Raw genomic sequence first — 17,332 nt, 5'->3', positions numbered from 1 at the left:
CTCCCTTGTATAACTGTTTTATATACCTCTTATTTTATTTCATTTATTCTTACTCCTATTTATTTACTTGCTATTTTGTCTTTTTGCTGTTGCAACACCTGAATTTCCCCTCTGGGGATCATTTAAGTGCATCTTATTTCAGCGTATTTCACAAAAAAAGGCAAACATTAAAGGAAAGTTACAAAAATGATGCATTCAACATCGTATACAGTTCAGTTTATCTATTAAAACACAAACAGTCCAACTAAACAAGTGTCTTTCTAGTTTTGAATAATCTGTAATCAGATACCAGCTGTAACAAATGTTGCACAAATCCAGAGTTTGTTTTTTAAAAACAACTTTATTAATACTTTTTCTTTTGTTAAAAACAGAATATATAAAAAGGATTTCAATCTAAGAGTTATTTTACAGAGCATAGAGGCTTTTGCTTCAGAAAACAGAAACAAATCCCTACTTGTGAAAAATAAAAGTCCTTCCCCTGCAGTGACTGAGCTTAAATCAAGTCAGCATTAAAGAAATTAAGTTTTTCCTTTTCTTACCAGAAAAAAAGTCTGTGGAAAGTTTATCAACGTGGTGCTGCTGCTACATTAAGGCCGAACCCTCTACAGACGTGTGAAAAACTTCCTTGGTAAAGTGACGATGTCGTGTTTTTTTTCTTTTTAAATAAAGTCTTTGAAATTAAATAAAACGTGTAAATGAAAAAAAAGCTTTTCAAAAGCAAGAACATTATTGCACGGACAGATCTCCTAGTACCCTTTAAAAAGAATCAAAGGAACTCACTAGTTCACCCCAGAGAGAAAATATGACTGAGGTTTTTAGAAGAAGCAGCTGCTGGATTCTTGTTTGTTTCGTATATAACCTCGTGATTGTGAGACTTTCTGTTGGCAGGGAGAGAATACATGTAAAGGTGCAGAAGAGTATGAAAACGGTTGTTGTTTTGGACAAGTGGCAGTTAGTCAACAGACCCGTTTCAAGGTGAAGGAGGTTGAGGGAGTGTCTGCAAAACGCTGCATCACATCCACAGTCGCAGTTTGTTTGGCTAAAAAAAACCTTGTTAACCTGCAGCGGGACCCCGGTGGCCTTGTTGCCTGTTGTGCCTTATTAGTATGCAATGCTGTGCAGCGCTGCTTAACCTCTAAAAACCCCATAATTGGCTGGAAAACATGGAACATGAAAAACAAATAAGAAATCAAATATTTAAAAAAAAATGCCTTTCAATCTGTTACGCCGTAAAATTCTCAAATCAGAACAGAGAAGCTTTAAAAATGTCAGAAAGCATATAAAATGAAAACCATTATGTGCAGTGTTCAGATATTCAGAAACACACGTTTGTTAAATGGTTCAGGTTGTGGGGCGAGGAGGCCTGATATGGAGAGCGAAGGAAAAACACACAAATTCAAAGCGTAACTCAGAAACAAACTGGTTCTGATCTGTATCAGGTCAACTGATGCAATAATTTAAGGACAAGACGAGCCTAATCTAAAAACAAGGTTTTGGTAGGGGATGATTCATGGACAGAACGGCTCAAACACTGGAGCAATAATACTAAGAAGATGAGAGGAAATAATGAAAACACACAACTTAATGAGGGAGTGGTTCGAGTGTGTCCATCTTTGATAATGCGTACAAGTCTCTATGTTTGGTAGCTCAGACGGACGAGAAATGTTCCTTCTTTGTGAAGCCCTGATCTGGCTTCAAAGTGTCCGTAGTGGAGTTTGGTGGAGTCGTTTTTATGTGTGGTAGATCTTGTGTTCGTACTCCGTGGCGGAGCAGTTGTGAGGAGAGGCCATTTCTCTGTGGATGGGCGCGGGGACGCTGCTGCGGTGCTGGTGGTTGTCGGTCATCGCCAGGTTGAGCAGGCTGGTGCAGGTGGGCAGGTAGATGTGCTGCACGTGCTCCACCTCCGAGCGACACACGGGACACAACTGAGGGGAAGGAAAGAGGAGGATTAGGAGAGCGTCAGATAGCGTCCTCCAAAGGCACAGAGCCATTATGCTTTTGTTTCTAGCATAATGGCATTAGCTCCCCATAACAGCATGACAGGACTGAGGTTGAAAATAAGTGTCACAACTCAGGTTATCTGACCAACATTTTGTTCAAACTGACGAACACTGTGTGACCGAGACAGGCAAGCTCACTAATGAACAAGTGTAACTGACTCCTATTATATAAAACTGTTTCCACAATCACGCTAAAAGCAGAGGAACCGTCCTCCTCTTCTCTCGTGTTAAGTTTCTACTGACTCATCCGCGCGTCTATTAGCTGGGTCACGTTTCCTAGTCGCGGTAATGGAAGTGAGACTTGGCCGCCTGCTATAATCCCTTCATAAGGCAAACTCACGCACACACCATATGCTCCCATAAAGACGGGCAACAGTTAGCTGATTAAGAGGGGGGACAGTCAGGTCGGCAGAGTGCGAGCAAAGCTTTAGATGTTGTTTAAGGAGCGTGAACAGGATCAGAAGTTGAAACTAAATGTAATTAAAGAGCTTCTGGAGGAGCTGGAATCTGAAAGTAGGCTTCTTTCCTTGTTGTCCAATTTGCTAATATGAACTTTGAAGACAGTGTGGATATTAGCATTTTCAGTAAAGCCATCATTTCCTAGTCTAAACCCAAAACAAACTCAAATTCCTCCATGGAGAAATCTGGAGACACATTGTGTGAAGAAGAAGCCTCACCTGGAGCTGACTGGCGCAGGTCTGGCAGCACACCATGTGTCCGCAGGGGCAGAACGCAGCGTCTATCTCCTCCTCGCAGCACAGCATGCACAGCAGCGCCTCTCTGAGCTTCTGCAGACGCTCCTGCAGGGCCCGGCTCTGCTGGCAGCTGCCGCAGTCCGGCCCCTCGTCCTGCTGGTCGTCTCTGCTGGGGGAGCGCGAGGGAGAGGAGCGGTCGCCGCTGCCGGAGCGGGACATCAGGTCCACGACGCCCGAGTTGTAGAGGGCGCGGCGGGCGTGGTCGTACACTTCCTTGGACGTGCGCCGGATGTCGAAAACGTACTTCTTGCCCAGGTTGATGTTTTCGTTGAGGAAGAGGGAGGCGAGGTGGCCTTTAAAGTCTCTGCTGTACTGCATCATCACTGCGTTAGTAACTGTGTCACACCTACAAAGGAGAATAAGAAATTACATTATTACAAAAATGTGTTTATCTAATAGCTCCCCTGCACGGCTAATCTAGCCCCATGCATTGGTTGTTCCACAAAAACCTAATGTCCATCCTGCTCTGCTGCTACGTTCACTGTCTCTGAGGTAAAAGATAAGGACCAGCATGCAAAAAATAAATAAAAAATCTGCAGCCTCTGAGCTAAAAGCCGTCCCTGAAACAAAAGCACAGGCCTGTCTTTTGTACCTTTGTACTATTGTGACTGACTCAGAGCAATTTCATAGCTCAGCCGTTTGAATTGTCCCCGTTCACTGCAAGTTTTCACACACACATACATGTGTATTTTCTACACTAAGGACAAACGCCACCTTAAGATTTTACCATGCAATGTACCATCTGCATCCACACTCATTCAGGTCAAGGCCGTGGTTTTGCACGGCTTCTTGTGCACGTGTTTTCACCATAAAAAAAAGGGTTAAAAAAACGGGGACAGGAGCACGCGTAGTCAATGTGTACAAATGTGTGTGACTGCAGTTAGCAATTGCATGCCAAGTAGAGCAGAACAAGTGTTTACAGAACACTTTTTTAGGTCAGGTTTTCCTCCCAACCGCTCTCATTATCTACTGCTCTTTAGTGCAGGGCAGTGAACATTTAACAACATGAAACGGCGACCTAAAGCAGGTCAGAGTGACTAACAGCGACAGAGACACAGAACTCCTTTTAGCTGCAGAGCTTAAATTAATTTAATTGTTATCTTGTCTCCCCACATGAGCCGAGCTTTAGTATACAGCCAACTGCTCCAACTTCCCTAATTACTTAAGGCCACTTTGTGGAGCGGCGGAAAGTCATTAAAAAGGCCTGAATGCATTCCTATTAAAATCCAGCTGCATGGTGGGATAGTTTCAGAGTGTATGTGGGTCATCGATAATGCACGTGTTCGGCTCTGACCTGTAGAAGGCGTGCGTCTCTGTGATGGCTCGGTACAGCCCGCTGGCTGCCCGGTTACTGATCAGCTTGAACAACAGCACCACGCTGTCATTGGTGTCCTTGGTAACCGTCAGGTACACACTTTTCCCCGACTGGGTGGCGATCTGGATGACGGGGTAGCTTACTCTAAAGATAAAACAATAAAGGGAGTTTTTAACAACTACATCCTGAAACATGAAACATACAGAAGAGATGAACAGAGCTTTACAGGTGGAGCATACCTGTTGACTAAGCTGAAGTCCTCCTTGCAAACGGCGATGCCCTCAGGGCCGACTCCTATGGCCAAGCGTTGTCCGTTAGCGTCGCGCACCCAGTGCCACTCCACGCCGTAATGCTCCAGAGAGGAGACCAGCTGCAGGGCCTGGTACTCCACCGAGCCCTGGCTCGAGCCTTCCAGAGCCTTGTGTCTGGAGATGATACTGCAGGAGGGGGAGGGAAGAGGAGTAAGACAACCATTTAAGTTTATTAATCTCAGATTCAAAAAGACATTTTCTAACAAAATCTATCATAAATATAATCTTAGAACCAGAACACCAGCTGTGACAGGTATTGCATTTACCCCGCTTATGTAATTCACCTGTGTGTTTAAGCTGTCAAAGTTGATTTGCACCCCTGGGCAGAGAGCCGTGATGTGCTTCAGTTCTGACAGCTATACTTATAGGATCAATGCTCAGGCAGCAGCACTGAATGCTTAGACAGTGAAGCCTGCCTGCTATACACTCTGTAGACTGTGGCTGCATTATGTTTGTGTAGCTGCTGCAGTGTCCATAGTTCATGCTCAGTCGTTTTTGTTTAGTTGTTCAACCACAGCCTCAGCGCAACCTTACGGGAATTGTACACACATTTTGGCTCAGTGGTTCATGTTCAAATTTTAATGCGCTTTATTTTGTAGCCTAAAGGTGCTCTTTAATTAAATAGTTGTCATATAACATTATCGTTATCATCATATGCACCCTCCCCCTTTAAAAATGCAGCTGCTCAGGGTGCATTCTGACTGCCCCACTTTTTACTTTGATTATTTTTACTTCTGCTTTAAAGCAACAGCATTTTTATTCCACTATAATAGTCTAGTTTTCTGTGCCTCCTAATGGCAAATGTACAGTGTACACATGCACCATATCAACCCATAGTAGAGAGATGATTTTGAGTAAGTGTGTAGATTAATTGTTGGGGAATTCATGCCGCTGCACATCAGTCTCAGGGTGGTTGTAGGTGAAGCAGCGCTGGCTCAATACATCAAATGGTTAAAGAGTTGAATGTCTCTGAAGAGAGACAGGAAGTGTGGGGAGGAGAGAGTGGTGCTGTACATGGGGGCCTGCTCTACCAACTGAGCTAAACCAGCGCCATGAAAGATGGGGCTTTTTAATGTTTAACTTAAACATATGAGGAGCAGAACAAATGGTTTAAGTAGGCACTACAAATACTGTTTGTTCCGGACTCAATGCTGTGTCTCTGTACGGAAAGCGTGCTGTGGTGTTTGCACAGCGCAACAGGATTGTACTCCAAACCTTTGCAACAGTGAAACTTTGTCACACTCTTCTTATTTACAGAGAGAACACAGGAGCTGTACAGTGGGAGGTTTTGTCAGTGCAAACACATGCAGTACATGATCTCCTGTCAGCTGCTCTGTTCGGCTGCTCAGACTGTTTGTACGCGTGGGTGTGTGTGCTTGTGATAGATGTTAAAAAGTAGGATGGGCTTTTATCTGACGGCTTTTAACACAGAAAAACAAAGTGAAGCGTGGCTGATGAGAAAGGGTTTTTGCTTAATATAGCAGATCCTTCCCTTTCATTTTCTTTAACACCAACTGCCACATTAATCTAACCCTGGCCTGTTGCTACGACCCATTATTTACCTTTCATCACGTCTCCCTCAGAGATGAGGTTTCTGTGTGAGGGTTGACAGAAGAGTGGATCAGTGTACATCAGAGTGTAGTACCTGTCGATGGTGGCCGTGTTGGGCTCCTCTCCGCACAGCTCCGAGTACCAGTACTGCGCTGTGTTTTGGTTGTAGTCGCCGAACTCGGCCTGTGCCAGGAGCGCGCTCAGCTCTTCTGCTTGTTCCGAGGCCATGCGGAGGTGACCGTTATGGAGGTCCTCCTTCACGTGCATGAAGAAGACGTGCCTGGGGGGAGAGGAAGGAAACAGAACAGGGGTCAAAATTGGATGTTTTATGCAAGAGGTTTGGTTAGGGATAGGAAATGTGTGTCCCCTATCACAAAAAACCCTCCTTTCATTCTTCATAAAGCAGCCATGAGTAACCACTGAGGAGTCGGGATGTCTGCAGCGCTCGCAGCCCGGGGCAGGTGGTGCTTACACGGATAGAGTTTCACCACAGACAGCTGGTGTTTGTGCGCGCTCAGGAGACGGGAAACATTTGTTCAATAGTCACACTGACTCACTTTCTCTTTTTCAACCTCTTCCTGAAACACAGAAGTGGAGCTTCCTTTTAAAAGCAATTCAGTGGAGGCTGTAAAAGTGGAAGGTAGGAGTCAGAAAGAAGTACTTGGACTTTTAACCTGGTGACTCAGGAGTGCAGCTTTGGTGCACGGCCGATGCCATGTTGGGTACAAAACAAAATGAGTTTCAATAGCGGCATCCGGCCCGTGTGTCTCGCTCTGTGGCTCATTGTCAAAAATGTGGTTCAATAACCCCAAACTCAAAATGCCCATTTAAAGTCAAGCCCAGCCCTCGCTAATGTTTTTCCCTGGAAGAAAAAGCATTCTTGTTCAAAATGAGCTGGTTTATGAAGTGAAAGTTGGGAGAGCAGTTTGAAAGATTTATCGCGCTCATAAACAATTGTTATTGTTTAGGCTGGACGATTAGACGAGAACGCAGAGTTCTGGTGTGTCCAACGAAAACAGCTCAATTCCACCCCAAAGAAAGAAGCCGCGGCTGGTGCTTTCCATTGTTGTGACCAGAAGATGTGAGGAATTCTTTCCTTGGAGCAGCAGGGGACGAGCCGTCGAGAGGAGCAACACCCTGCCTGACTCAGCCTGACATCACAAGAGAGCGTTGAACTAAAGTAACCTAAGCCAGATCCCTCCTTGAGACAACCTCTGGCACAGTAACCTGAAGAAGATTGGACAGGGAACCAGCCCGGCAGTCACCTGCTGCTGCAACAAACCGGCCGGACGGCTTTTTGTTGTTGACGAGCCGAGATCCTGTTAGAAAGCCTGTTTACTCTCTCTCTTGGACCCATTTAAAGATCAGCTCAGCTTCCTCTGCTTACAAGAGTTCAACCGCAGAACATTTTAATTTTAAAAGGGAAAAATGGCAGATTTCTTTTACCCTGCTGTATCCTGATGTGGCAGACTAAAAAGGAGACAGCGCCTGAAACTGCTTGTTAATTCTGAAAGAAAAAAAAAAAACCCTCCCTTGGGCTTCAGCTCTCTTTGAAGCATGATGTAAAGAGAGACATTTTTCATTTGAGCAAATTAGGTCACACTTTGACTGGAGGGTATTTAGAAGGGTTTAAAGGGACGCTTAAATAAAAAGGGGTGACAAGTTCTACCTCCCCCTCCTCCACTCGAAGTTCATTTAAACCCTTTTTGTTTCGATTGTGTAGAAAAGGCATCTGATCGCGATGTCTCGTGAGAAATACGTCCGACACATGGACCACCCAGAGGTGACATTTCCTGTGCCATCTTTAGAGACGGCACTCGAGGGTGCAGCGGCGCTCGACGCACACTTGTGTAATGTACCCGCTTCGATATGCAACAACACGGACACACCTCTTCCACCGTGCTTCCAAGGAGCAACAACAGCAGCAGAAGCAGCTGTGAGGCACACAAACAGTCGGCCTACGCCGCCCCTGTTAAAGCCAGACCATAACAACGAAGCCCCGTAGCTGACTAGCCTCAGGCATAACAAACAGAGCTTTGATATGGTGTTAAACATCCCATTCCCTCCAACGAACACACACACAAACAGTGCGCCCTATTGTGTCAGGCCCAGCAGGCGTCATGTGATGGAGCGCTGCTAGTTTAGCTACCTGCCTGATGCAAACAATAGGGATGACTTGACTGGGAGGTTACTACAGGGCGCTGGTGAAGGGTTATTAAAGGGCAAGCCGCGGAGGTTACTACAGTTCATGCGGGGATTGGCGTGAGGGTGATATCAGGCATTGTGCCCATGAGCAAGGCATTTGATAGCGTGAAAGCTTCCTTCATGCACACGTCCCCGCCTGTTATCTTGTCAGACAAACTATGCAACACGAGGAGACATGATCAGTTGAACCACAGAGTTGTTTCATTTTACAAACCACCTGTCACAATGTGCACCATGTACGCAACTTTTAGCCACCAGACTGCTGAGCAAGACACCCTACACCTGCGCTCCTGCTGCTGTGGGCACCCGCGAGTGTAAACAGGTGCGCGTGCGCCGCTGAGCTCATGCCAAAATTCCTTTTATCATTTGCTGGAAAACAGACATCATGTACAGTGGAACAGGTTTGCATGCCGTGCAACAGAGGTTACTACAGCTCACCGATAGCAGTTCCTGCCCAACTTCCCCGAGGCTGCGTGAGACACAGATATGCGCTCTGCCAAACGCCACACTAACACAGCTAAATATTGACAACACACAGCTGCTTCGCATGCAGAGTGGAGCCATTTGTCCCACCGAGGCCCCCGTGAAGCCCTTCTGCTACTGTATCTGCTCCAAACAGCACAGCGATGGGAACTCACTGTTTGTGGTGAAATAACAAGAGCAGCAGTTTTAGTGCAGATTACGAAACACAGTCTGACTTCTCTTTCAACATATTTCCCCACTAGTATGTTTATGCAGAAAAATAACACGTATCTGAACTTCCTTGGCTTATATAGTAAGAAGGCAGCTTCTCCTACAGCTGTCCTGGGATCAGTCTGCTCAGGTGGCGTGCTGCTGAGTCAGGACCTCTCAAGTTCTCAGGGCACGGGAGAGACAGCCATAAATCTGTCGGCTCCAGACATGGTGTGTGAGGCTGATGGAGACAAATTTACTCATATTTTTTTTCCTATTTGCCTTTTTTGAAATGTTTCCTGAGTGGGCACCAAATTTAAAAAAAAGGTATAATCTGGAAGATTTTCATGTTGATAAATGTCCGTTAAGTCACTATCTATCGCTGAATGAGGTAACACAATGGTGATTGAGGCTATGGCCCACTGATGAAAGCCTTTGCATTTGCAGTATATAATATTATTAAGGTCTGTGGCGACTTTCGTGGAAAAAAATCACAAGTGGCGCCCAGTTAGGGACGCGATTTCCATCTGCCAGCAGTGGTTGGTCTGCCAGAGAGGGTAGGTGGAGCTAAGCGGCTGCTTTTCCGATCTCTGCAAGTGCTGTGAGTAAACAGTAATCTACTATGGCTGAACAAACAAAGAAAAGATCTATGACTACAGATACAACTTCAAAAATAAGTGAAAAATCGACGCTCAGATGAAGGCAAACATTCGAAAAAGGAAAGCGCCCGTCAGGGAGGAGAATCAATCGTAACAAAGGGAGCTAACCGTGGACGTCTGGTTAAATTGAGAAGTGTACTCCCGCAGTTACCACATGTCGCCATTAGAGGCGTCAAAGAGAAAAAAGCTGAAATCTTGGAGATTGAATCTTTAACGGATATTTTTGGACAAAAAGATGTCGCAGGCCTGTAACAAAAGTGACAGGATAGGAGATGACAGGACGGAAAAAATGACACCCATGCTCAAGCAAACAGGCGTCCAAGCAGATGATGGTGTGAACTGGCTTCCTGGAAAAGACCGTCAAGAGTCATATCATTACAATGTACTCACACTCTGTTAGAACGAAAGGCTTAAATGTGTCTCTTGCTGGGCCGTGATGATGCCATGCTGCATCAGACTCGCACTCGAGCAGCTGTTTCACCTCCGCTGGGTGCTTCAGCCCTTTTGATTCAGCATGCCAAAGACCAACACATGACTAATCAGAGGCTTTTTGCACATGCATCGACACAAAGTGATCCGTGAAGTGTACTTTTAAAAAGCACTGCCGCCATAACGGCATCACTTGTTGTGTCTGGCCCTCGCTGACATCCAACACACAGCTTGAATGCCAGGAAGTCTGAGCCGAGACCAAAGTCTCCCGGCCTACTTTCACTCCAATACACCATCTACAGCTCTATTATTGTTTTGTCCTTCGTAGTCTTAAAAGGCTTATTAATTTACAGTCATGGCAGCCCCGTGGATGCAAACAGCAGAGGAGTAATAAGTGCCGTTCAAAGCAGTAGATACGGGGGAGGGAGAGGTCAAGAAGGGGGTGCTGCAGTTATGGTTGAATACTTGATTGCCTGGCTGGAATAATTCAATTAAAGCGAGCCTGAACTCTGAGGAAAAGTATGTGAAAATAGGTCACTGGGTGCAGAGCTGAGCTAAGCGGATTGGGATGAGATAATAAAGTTTTTCAGCTGATTTCTTCTGCACAGTTTTTAAACCGAACACTTCCTAAAATGCGGTTTGTATTAGTGCTCTGGTGTGAGAGTAAAATAGGGCCTTCTTTTTCAAGTAAGCAGACACTCATTACCAAGTCAACTAAACTCTGCACTCCGTTCCGCCCATCTATAAAACCTTTTGTCTCATTTTAATGATTTCTGCCCCAAACCGCCGTCGACTCCCCCGGTTTGCAGAAAGTCAGCTGGTTCGCTGCACACAAGAACAAAACGTCCCCTCAAACTGAAACCTAACACCTCTGCCTGGAGACTGCAACCCCGTCCAGCCAATCACACGCGGAGTTTCAGACCTCATCGGTCGGCCTCTCTCGACAATGCGGTTTGTAAGCTAGTCAAATATGACACAGCCAGGAGCTGTGTGTGCTCAGAGGTTACTATCAGTCAATGAACTTTAGTAAACCCTGCTGGACGTCTTCTCCCACGGCGTGGGCTGAATGGAAAGTCAGACAATAAAAGTTTTAATGCTGTAATTTAGCACAAAGTTGCAAAACAATCATTTCAAACCATAAATATAAACACATCGTTTGCTGTTGCTTTGGAGCTGAAAGCAATACGGCTGCTGAACAAAGAAGCTGTCTGTGTGCTAAACGCCTCGGGTTACAGGCTGGTGCTCTGTACTGGATGGTAAAACAGTGATTAAAGCCCAGCACTGATCCTAAGTTAAGGCGCCAAACAAATAAAACAATTCGGTCCTTCTTGGACGAAGCTTCATGTTATGACTTCAAACCGGGGGCCGGGTTACTCGAGTGCACGGCAGGCGGAGATGGAAACAAACTCAGGGGGAGAGTTAAAGTGTCTAATTACAGACGCTGGAGCATGCTGATAAAAGCTTCAAACGGCATCTTGTGTGATCTTTGGCTCGATCCTCTCCGTCGTCTGTCGCAGCGTGTTAGAAATGATAACTTCTCTGTGACCTGAATAAATTAGCTCAAATTGTTTCTGCGGAACGTTCGCTCGCATACAAAGCAGGGGGACTTTGAGAGAGATGTAATGGTCGTGTCTCGGGAGAACTAATGCTTTAACTGCTAAATCAGGCTGCATAGAAGTGTTGTGAGCACATCCATGCGAAGTAAAGTCCTTTTCCTTTCTACAGGCACTTAATTTAGTCGGGACTTATCCCACCATGCACTGGGGGAAAGGCAAGGAAACACCCCGGACCAATCGATAGTCTGACGCAAGAGTCACTCACAAGCGGGAAATGCAATCACTTCTGCAGAGTCTCCAGCCCCTTCGCCCAGCGTGTCTTTGAACTGCCTGGGGTTACATAAGGAGGGAAGGATCCCTGTCCTGCGGGAGCAACGACTTCAGTAGAGCCTTTAAGTTGGATTGAAATATAAAATAATGTGGAATAACTTCCAATGCTGCGCTGCATCACTGAACAGACTGTTTAGGAACAATGTGGCATGTTTGACTTTGAGGATTTGAACGGCTGCCGCTTAGCTTTCCTCACTGGCTCTTACCCATCCTTCTTTTGTGTAGTGTTTATATATTTTGCGGAACTGTTAAACACTTGATAGAGAGGAAAAGTATGCAGATTCAATGAGATGTAATTAAGATAATTATAAAAAGTATTCCTCTCTAGTTAAAACTCATTTGGCGTCTAGTTTGAAATGAAGTTAAAGATAAGCTAACTCCCAAAGGGGTTAGACAGGTTAACAACTAGGACCTCTGATAAAGCCTGCACTAATAGCTGTGCCCTTTCAGGGTATCCACTGTTTGCCTGATCAGAATGTTAAATACCAGCGCTAATGAAGGGGAAACATTCACGTATTTAAAGCAGAATCAGCCCCCAGCACGTCGCGTGTAATGATGCAGATAACTCAGGCTGTTGTTCAGGCCCTGGAGTCAGTATCCCTGAACCAATACAGAGTGTTACTTCCTGTTCCCATGGCAGTTACATCACATCAGCTGATTCGTCATGGAAATACTAATCAGATGTAAACAGCTATATTTTGGAAGCTGCCTGTAGCTTCAACAAGCGTGAAACAAAAGGAACGATTTAGCCAAGAGACTGACGAGAAACGCCCATCGGAGCAAAACAAACCGCTGCTCGGTGTGAATGGCCTCGCTTCAGCCTTTGTACAAAGTGGCACCTTCAGAGGCCCGAAATAGAAGCTAAGAGCTGCATTATGCATTAGTGTCTTGGTTGCAAAGAAAGCTGGGAAATAGTAGATTTAGAAAACAAGCCTGAGAGAGATGCAAACGGAGAAACTCAAAGCAATGAGATTAAAGAAAAAGAGGGTTTCAGGAGCAGGGGACACGGCTGCCACAGAGTGGGAGCTGAACTGAAGCCTGACAGCTCAATTATTTTAGAACCTGCATGTATGCGCTTTAGGAAAAAAAAAAAAAGGTCCTTTAAGTCGTGGTACTTTAAATTAAACCACACAACTGCATCATGAACAGCCACTTCTATCGCTAAAATACCAAATATTCAAGGACTAGCACGTCGAGCTAAAGAAAAGTGTTATTAATTACCCAAGTTGTGGGCTGCATGTGAGCACGGACACACAAGTGATGTGCCGGGCTTTACGTGGCAGCAGAACACAGCTGCTTATATAAGCAGCTCTGAGCGCGCTCAGTTCAGGCAGGTTATGTAATAAGGCCTATAAGAAGGGCGTAGAGAAAGAGGCCCACCCCTCAGCTCGGTGCAGAGTTGTGCTCCCGTACGGGCCCTTTGGCTTTGTCCGTACTCTGCTGAGAACACTTAACCCCTGCTTACATACAGCTGCTGCTTATGAAGGAACTGTATCAATAGAGAAAGTTTTGAGAGGCTTATTGTTTGCTTACTGACTGACGTTGTCTTACTTTGTCTTAGACTGTGGCACAAAAAAAAAATCTGCAGGCATGTGAGCAACAAAATGTGCACCAGTGGAAGGCGCTCTGTTGATGATGAGGCGCGCCTGCAGTCAGAACAAGCTGCGTGGAGGCTGTGGTAGATTAAGTAGGTCAAAGGTGACACATGAGCACAGCTTTACTTTAGGTTAGAAATATGTGACATACAGCTGAAGTTAAAAATCACAATTAGTCCCTTAAGTTTTAATTTATTACGACCTTTGTAAATTAAGTTTTGGAGCCGTGTTGGTCCCAAAAACGCCACCGCTGTGTCCTGTCAACACCCTGCTTTCATCTCTAAAACTGATGCCACTGTTTGAACCCCATCACTTAAATTATATGACATCCGAGCAGATGGACGGCGTGCAGGTGGCGCCAAAATTAAACACATAACTTGACAGCATGTTGCTGTTTGCCATGCCGTGTGTGAGTGTTTATTAGCAGCAACCCTACGTGCCCTTGCCTGCCACCTCGCATCTTTATCTCACCTTTTTCCAACCACCCCCGCGACCCCCCACACCCGACGCCAGCCATCTGTTGATAACCCCCGCTAATCTAGTGGAGGTCAGAGCGCAGGCAGCCAAGTGTCCTCCACACTCTCTGCCCCCGCTGCCTTTCACTTTCCTCTTCAAAGGTTGCCAAATACGGGCCAGCGTGGAGGGGAGGGTGTGCGAGACAGACAGAGAAGAAGTGTGAGCACAGACAGATTATATGTGACGGCAATAAAAATATGCGCAAAGTTGGTGTCTTTATATTTGATAGAGAGCGAGTGGAGGGTGAGAAACAGCAGAGGGTGGGGGCAGTGGGTAAACCGGGCAGCCACCGATCGCTAACTGGAATGCCAGACAAATCCCGGCCAAGGCAGATACATGTCAGTTTAATGAACACTTCTCGTGGCACGCTGCGTGTGTGTGTGTGTGTGTGAGCGAGAGGGCAAGAGCAGCGTGGCGGAGCTTTAAAAAGACCCCAAACAAATTTCCTCTCAGTCTGCCCTCCATTCCCATCCATGCCTGCAGTATCAGACACTCGCAGCAGCGCCTGAGGCGAGTATAACATCCACTGGAGATGTGTTGAACAAGTCTTTTTGGACAGGTTCCGATGGCTGCGATTGTAGTTCTATTTATAACTTCAAACGGAGCTGGGGCCGGGGGAATACTGAGTCAGGATCTAGACTTGTCAAGGCATGTTGCTTTGTTCAGCCTGGTGAGGTTTTGTTTTAACTAATGAGGCAGGGAGCAGACGTGATAAAGAGACATGTGACTCTGATGTTATTTGTTTTGGCTTTTTACCGGCTATTAAAGGGATATCCTGCAGAGGGAACATGAAATGTATATCCCAATGCTTTCTAAATCTGTTAGGCATACGACTTTGGATACCAGCTGCAACAGTGACTCATAATGACAACAAAACTCTGGCCCGTCGCACAGTTTCCCCAACAGCATCTGCAAAAATGTCAAACGACGGGCTGTGCTTTTGTGTGGACAGAAATGGCCACAAACAATTGAAACAAAAAAAAGCACAACAAAAGTTATTCTGGGTTGAATGGGGGCAGTGACAGAGGTCCTGGCTGCCACACAGAGGGTCCCTAGGGGCAGGCGCAGAGCAGCAAACAGCTCCCAGAGCTGCTGGATCGCATTTCCTGCCTGGGGCTTGATGATCTAAACGACCTGTAGTAACCCCGGAAGAGCTCAGGGAAGAGGTTACTAGAGGACATTTCACTGTATTGGGAAAAAGTGATCAGATTGTGCTCGGGGAACTGGTTAACGATGGTTTTGTTTTCCCCACAGCATGTCCTGCATGTGGCAAAAAACACAGATGCAAGTAGACAAGCAGGTTCGCGGGCATTTCATAGAGAATGCACTAAAAAGGAAGTGGTTAAACGCAGTTTTTATTCGCCCATAACGAATGTGATCATGTGGCTGATTCTGCAGCATGCGAGTGGGGTAAACATACCTCGTCTGTTCCTGCAGAATCAGATGGGGCTCCACAAAGAACTTGACGCGCAGCCTCAGTCGGCACGGCGTCACATTATCCATCTGCTGGCAGATACGATTCCTCAGATTCAGCCACAGGTTCTCCCCTTTGCTGCCGGTGAACTGCAGCCCAAAGTAGTCCACTTCTATTATGCCCAACTTTCTGCAAACCTGGAAAGAGATGAAAGAAATGGGTCACAATAGTGGATTTGGCACAAGTGAAATTCTAAACAGAAACCAATTGCATGGTGTGTATTAGGAGGATTGCAAATCATTTAGACAGTGGAAGCTTTAAAGTTTCTTTAAAAAAATCTTCTCACTGTAGGATATTAAAACGAGTAGAGAGGTCGCCTAACAGTTAGAGTTTTGAGCTTTGCCAGAGGGCTAACGTTTCCTTGAAAAAGACAAACCATATTTGGACTCCCAGTGGAAAAAGGGTGCAACAGAATCCCCCAAAAGGCATCAAAAAAGTTTCACAAGACTTGCAGGAGGCTGAGTTAACAAAAGTGATTTTCTCACTTATTCATTTCTGCTACTCTCCCACAGATAAAACCCATCAATATTCTTAAAGCTCGCGATAGGGAGGAAGTAAACTTGGAGGCTCTCCCGGGGTAAAAGGGGCTCATCACACCCACAATCCCACGCCCCCTGAGCGCCTGCAGCCATGAGGTTATTACATAACTGCTGGTGGACGTCTGCAGGGAGCCCGGAGGCTGAGATAAAACTCATTCATACCCACGGCAAATTTGGGGGTCTGCCATGCATGTGAAACAGCTTCACACTTACAAAGCGGAAGGAAAAACAACTTGGTTACTGATGAAAGAAAAAGTTCGCATGCTGCTCTTCTCGTGTCAATTTGAGGTGGCAATCTTAACGAAGTTGAGACGGAAGTTTCAGTTTGAGTAGAGCGTGAACGCCGAGAGCCTGCAGAAGAATGAACTCTAGTAACCTTGACAAAGCCATCTGCCTCTGAAGCCATGCAGGTAGAGGCGACAGGCGGCAGTTTAACACCATGCTATCAAAACTTTCCTAAATGCGTATCAAGTCACACGTTTCGACAATTAATCCACATAGTTGGGTTTCATTGTTACAGAGGGGGGGTGTTTTTGTACGTCGCGCGAGGCAGAACATTTTGTTTCAGCCGTCCTCTGTGTGTAACAATGAAGCAGATGTGACCACAGTTTGGTTGCTGCTAAGTTCAGAGTGAATATATTCCCATAAAAAAAGGGGTGTTCTTTGTCGTGCAGAAACTGGGTTCAATCACTCAGTGTTATTTACAGGAATATGAGTCATGCAGACGCGACGAGTCCATCAACATGAAGTTTAGGACAATGGGAATTTAAGTTTTGCAAGACAACAAGAGCGTTGCTGCTCTGCCTGACAATGAAACCGGATTTAAAAGGTATTATAATAACAAAGTGTGATGTGTATTCAAACGCAGCCTACCTTATTCAGACAGTCTTCACCGTTCGCCTTCGCGTCAACTTCCACTTCCATCACCACAGAATCCGGACGAGTAACGTGGCAGAGCATTTTGGCTGTATTTTCTGTCTATCTTTGGTGTGCCACTCTTTAAAAAATAATAAAACACTTTCCGAACCTTCTTAAAAACCCCTACATGAAGCCCTCGTCACTTTCTCAGTCTTTCCTCTCCGTGTGGCGAATCTGAAGCCACCAGCTGTAGCCTATATCAATGAAATGCCGAGCACAGCACCGCCCACGAAAATCTGTCCAATCACGGCCAGCCTGACATAAACGCTGAAATGTTTTAACCAATCGGAAGTCGTGTAACATCCGCACGCTGTTCTGGCTTGAGCTCACCTCCCGTGCCTGGAAGTGTGAGGTGTCCGCTGCGCCCTCATCTGGCCAGCCTGTTGCAGGGACCTGAGGTGGCTTTCAACTCACCTGCCCTTTAAGATTTAGACATTTCAGCGAGCTTAAGCAGACTTTGGGGTGAGTTTAATGGCTTGTGTAGGGTTCTCCCCCTCGGTTTGTGTG

General features: G+C 45.9%; 1 protein-coding gene across 1 annotated transcript; it reads right to left on the bottom strand.

Moving 5' to 3' along the window:
* Positions 1-357: 357 nt before the first annotated feature.
* Positions 358-16,980, bottom strand: mylipa (myosin regulatory light chain interacting protein a). Its single transcript, XM_069681443.1, has 7 exons — positions 16,781-16,980; positions 15,315-15,505; positions 6,027-6,212; positions 4,310-4,507; positions 4,050-4,214; positions 2,678-3,101; positions 358-1,925 (listed from the first exon to the last, which is right to left on the bottom strand). The coding sequence occupies exons 1-7, from the start codon at positions 16,865-16,867 to the stop codon at positions 1,731-1,733; spliced, it is 1,446 nt and encodes a 481-aa protein (XP_069537544.1). The 5' UTR covers positions 16,868-16,980; the 3' UTR covers positions 358-1,730.
* Between the last annotated feature and the right edge of the window lie 352 nt (positions 16,981-17,332).

The sequence above is a fragment of the Semicossyphus pulcher genome, unplaced genomic scaffold, assembly GCF_022749685.1.
Source record: "Semicossyphus pulcher isolate SPU_LCO1_2020_fin unplaced genomic scaffold, fSemPul1.0.p SCAF_5, whole genome shotgun sequence".
Taxonomy (NCBI): Eukaryota; Metazoa; Chordata; class Actinopteri; order Labriformes; family Labridae; genus Semicossyphus; species Semicossyphus pulcher.
Note: the sequence above shows the minus strand (reverse complement) of the source record. Positions and strands in the feature narration are given on the sequence as shown.